The 4,454-nt window shown below is 35.2% G+C and overlaps 1 protein-coding gene across 1 annotated transcript in view; it reads right to left on the bottom strand.

The window, feature by feature from the left end:
• Positions 1-533: 533 nt before the first annotated feature.
• SKP1 (S-phase kinase-associated protein 1) overlaps positions 534-4,454 on the bottom strand; it is a 15,180-nt gene continuing 11,259 nt past the window's right edge. The window contains exons 5-7 of the mRNA XM_012651311.1: positions 3,113-3,256; positions 1,628-1,768; positions 534-958 (exon numbers count right to left, since the gene is read on the bottom strand). Of these exons, the coding sequence (XP_012506765.1) occupies positions 923-958; positions 1,628-1,768; positions 3,113-3,256 (321 nt within the window). The 3' untranslated portion in view covers positions 534-922. The remainder of the gene's footprint in view (positions 959-1,627; positions 1,769-3,112; positions 3,257-4,454) is intronic.

Below are 4,454 nucleotides of genomic sequence, written 5' to 3'. Positions count from 1 at the left end.
CAAATTTAACCCATTTATTAAGTGAAGAGACACATTTAAGTCCACAAAAGCAAACTGTTAACTACCTACTATATAACTTACTTTTTATTGAAAGTATCTTGCATTCATGATGGATATTTTCTGGATTTTGCCATATATTTTAATGTTAAAGGTTATTTTTTACATGCAGTAGTGTGAGTTTTCCCCACATAGGAACAATGATAAAAAGATGACATACCACATGGGTTAAGTGTCTTTTTTAATTGAAAAGCTAACAAACTGTCCAGTTACATTTCTCCAAAAGAAAACCACAAATTGGGTAGGTAACTATGTCTCTAGTCTAGGCAATATATTCAAAGCTAAGAGAATTAAAAATAAAAAAAAAAAAAGTCCTCAGATCCAATTAAGGGAGCCCTGCTACATACAGGCGAATCAATACCAGTGGTACTCCCTGACTCTAGGAGGCCGGAAGGCATCCTAATAACCCTACTCAGAACACTTACTTCAAGTAGCCTTTCTCCAGTTTCCAACTCATGCATTAAGATAGTATTTTCTTAATTCTATTTCAGAAAATTCTTTGCAAGTTGTTTTATATATAATGTCAACTTTTAAAAGGTCACTAACATTAACTGGACAATAAACTAGGCAGAAATCACTTTACAAAAAAGAGGGAAAGCCCCAAATGCCACTTTCTATATAGAGAACCCACAGTTCAGTTTTATTCAGAGCAAAGAAAAAAGAAACTTTCGATCATACTAGAAGAAAGTCAACCATAGGTTTGGAATCTGTACTCAAACTACACATGCGGTGAGGACAATATTCTGCTAATACAGTGGATTTGCTGCTGCAGTTGTCTACTGTTTGTCTAATATTAACAATTATAAACAGAGCAGTGCAACTAGTATTTGAAACAATCCTTACAGTGTTACAGTGTCAGCACATTTCACTTCTCTTCACACCACTGGTTCTCTTTGCGCACCTAGAAGAAGAGAGAGCTATAAGGAAGTACCCTGAGTCTTTCTTAAGACTTGTAAATACTACCTGATTCGTCAATAGCCAGTGAGGTGAGTCAGAAGGAAAACTGGAAAAACACCAAGTTAAGAATAAACTTCCTGATTTCCTCCCTTTGCCTCCCCAGGTTTTTATCTTGCCCTGCTGAAATGACCAGAAAAGTAAAGGCAATGGCAATTTGCCACAGCTGACAGAGCAAATTCAATCAGTTCATTCACATGATTTCAGTTTGTAGCCGTGTCAACAAATCATTCTGATCTATTCATTCATTTCCTTCCCATTCACTAAGTTCCTCTGAAGTATCCTAGCATACACTTCTCCACAGAGCTGCTTTTCTGAAGTCAAATATCTATGATCTATACAAAATGTCCCAGGTGCCAAAACTAGTAACTACTAATAAATGAATATGAAAGAGTTCCCTTGGTTGAAAACTAATTGTTCTTATGCTTATAAAAGAGCAGAATCATCTAAGTGTTTAGACTTAGAGACAGGCCAGTAAGAGTATGTTTAGACACAGAAGGTACTTATCATCCTCAAGTATCAAGACTACTTGATACAGGCACCTCTTATTCTGGCATGTTACAGGTTTAGTCTCTTAAGAAGCATGTGATCAAGGACAAAATTGTGTGTTACCTACCTGGGCTTCCTCCTCTTCAGTAAAGTCATTTTTGATATTGAAGGTCTTGCGAATCTCCTCAGGAGTCTTCCCCTTGATCATATTAGCAACAGTCTTGCACGTAACATCAAGCAAACCTTTGATGTCTAAGTAGTTTGCAGCCTGCAAAGTGATGGTTGTTTTCATTAAGGTATATTTGATGTTTTAAATTAAATCCATATCTAATTAAGCTTAGTATCTTATATCTAACACAGCCTCTACTGGGTGTTGTGTGTGTTTATGTGTGTCTGCAAGCACTACATGTCAGGTCTTGGCAAAAATATTTATCCATGCTTAAAAAGTTCAAACATAAGCAGTTACAGCATTACATTTTATTAATCTCAAAAACCCAGCTTTTGGTTCCATTAATTTTCTCTGTTATTTTCTATTTTATTGATTTCTGCTCTTTAACATTCTCATTCTTCTGCTTACTTTAATTTCATCTTTCACTAGTTTCTTAAGGTCGAAGTTTATTGGTTTAAAACTTTTCTTCTTTCCTAATATAGGTGTTTAATGCTATCAATTGCCCTCTAAGTATTGCTTTAGCTGTATCCCGCAGACTTTTCATATGTCTTATCTCTATTCAGTTCAAAATAGTTCTCTAATTTTTTTTTCACTGATCCATACGTTATTTGGAAATGTGTTAGTTTTCAAATATTTTCAGATTTTTTCAGGTACATTTCTGTTAGTGATTTCTAACTTAATTTCATTGCAGTCAAAGAACACTTTGTATGATTTGAATCCTTTTAAATTTGAGATGTTTTACAGCCCAAGATATGGTCTATCTTGGTAATAGAGACTTGAAAAGAATGTGTATTCCACTGTCATTAGATGTAATGTTCTATAATGTCCATTAAGACAAGCAGGTTGACAGTGTTATTCAAGTCGTCTATATTCTTACTGATTTTCCAGCTACTTGTTCTATTAATTATTGAGACAGGTGTTGAAATCTAACTATGACTGTGGATCTGTGGATTTCCCCTTTGACTTCTACTGGTTTTTGTTTCACTTTTTGGAAATTCTGCTTCGAGGTAGATGAATGTTTATGATTGTATGTCTTCTTAATGAATTGATCCCCTTACCATTATAAAACAACCCTCTTTAACAGAGGTGATATTCTTTGCTCCAAAATCTACTTTAACATAGTCACTTCCACTTTCTTTTCATTAGCGATAGCATAGTGTATCTTCTTCCATCCTTTAAACCTAGTTGTGTCTTTGTATTTAAAGTGGGTTTCTGACAGACAACATAGCTGAGTCTTTTTTAACTGATCTGACAATCTTTGTCTTTTAACTATGGTGTTTAGACTGTTTACATTTATTATGATTACTGGTATGTGGCTTTACATATAGCATTACATACGAGTTCAGAGTATTAAAAATTCAGTATCAATGAATTTGGCAAATTTAACTCTACAAGAAGTGCAAAAGGCTCTGGAATAAAACCACTTATACATTAAAAACATACCAGAATAAGTTCAAAAAGTGTTCCTTGGTCAACTTTCAGGAATTCTTGGTCCCAAACAGGGATATCATCTGTTCGCTTTTCTTTGTTCTCATCATCCTCAGGAGGAGGAGGGTCATCCTTGTGGTGGGTGCACCACTGAATGACCTACAACAATAAAAGTTCATTCTTCTGTGGCATTTTGTCACAAGGTACTCATTCCACTACTGGGGCAACATTATTTCTACACTGAGATAAGAACTAGCTAGATGCTGACTTGATCAAGTAAGTTAATAGCCAAACTTGAAAAGCAAAAGTGAAGCTTAAAGAATCTTTACAAGCCTAGAGGGTTGAAAATTTTACTAGATAAAAGCGAACCATGAACACAGAGAGCTGTATCTGCTCACATAAAAAGCTTCTGTGAAAAATCAAAGTTAGACAAGACAATGACTAGAAGATACCTAACAACATGTACAACAATGGATTAGTCCATAGAATATAAAATCTTAAAAATCACTACAGAGAAATGGGTTAATGACATGTACAATTAACAAAAGAAATCTGAACAATCAAACATGAGGAAATGCTCAACTTCACTAGATGCAAAACCAACATTATAGTCAGAGATCCTATTCTAGATTGCAAAAAAATAAAAAATAAAGAATGTGCTAATACTAAATGTTGGCAATAGTGGGAAGGAAACACAAACTCTTCTACTGGAGAGTGTAAATTGGTATATAAACACTTTGAAAACTAATCTAGCACTACCCAGTAAAGCTGAATATATACATACACTATAACCAAGAAATTTCAAATACCCCAGACACATGTGTAAGACTATTAGGTATAGCAACAAAGGAGGAAAAACCTAACCTGAAGTTCTCTTAGTAGGAGAATGAATACATCATAAAGCTTCAGGAAGTTGATTAACCAGACTATATGTATCAGCATAAAGACCAAAATCAACATTGAAAATGTGAAGTTGCAGAATCTAGGTGGTGGGTACATAAGTGTATAATTCTTTCAATTTTTCTGTATGTTTAAAATTTTTTCATAGTAAAATGTTGGGGGAATAAACAATGCTGAGAGAAAATGGAAAAGCCAAGAAATTATATTGCCAGGATGTATGTCCAAGAGCAGTGGCTCATGCCTATAATCCCAGCACTCTGGGAGACCAAGGCAGGAGGATCACTTGAGCTCAGGAGTTCGAGACCAGCCCGAGCAAGAGTGAGACCCCATCTATACTAAAAATAGAAGAAATTAGCCGGGTGTGGTAGAATGCGCCTGTATTTCTAGCTACTTGGAAGGCTGAGGCAGGAGGATAGCTTGAGCCTAGGAGTTTGGGGTTGCTGTGAACTAGGTTGAT

This window comes from Propithecus coquereli, unplaced genomic scaffold (genome assembly GCF_000956105.1).
Source record: "Propithecus coquereli isolate 6110/MARCELLA unplaced genomic scaffold, Pcoq_1.0 Scaffold353, whole genome shotgun sequence".
NCBI classification, from domain to species: domain Eukaryota; kingdom Metazoa; phylum Chordata; class Mammalia; order Primates; family Indriidae; genus Propithecus; species Propithecus coquereli.
The sequence above is the reverse complement of the archived record's forward strand: the minus strand, read 5'-3'. Positions and strand labels throughout refer to the sequence as shown.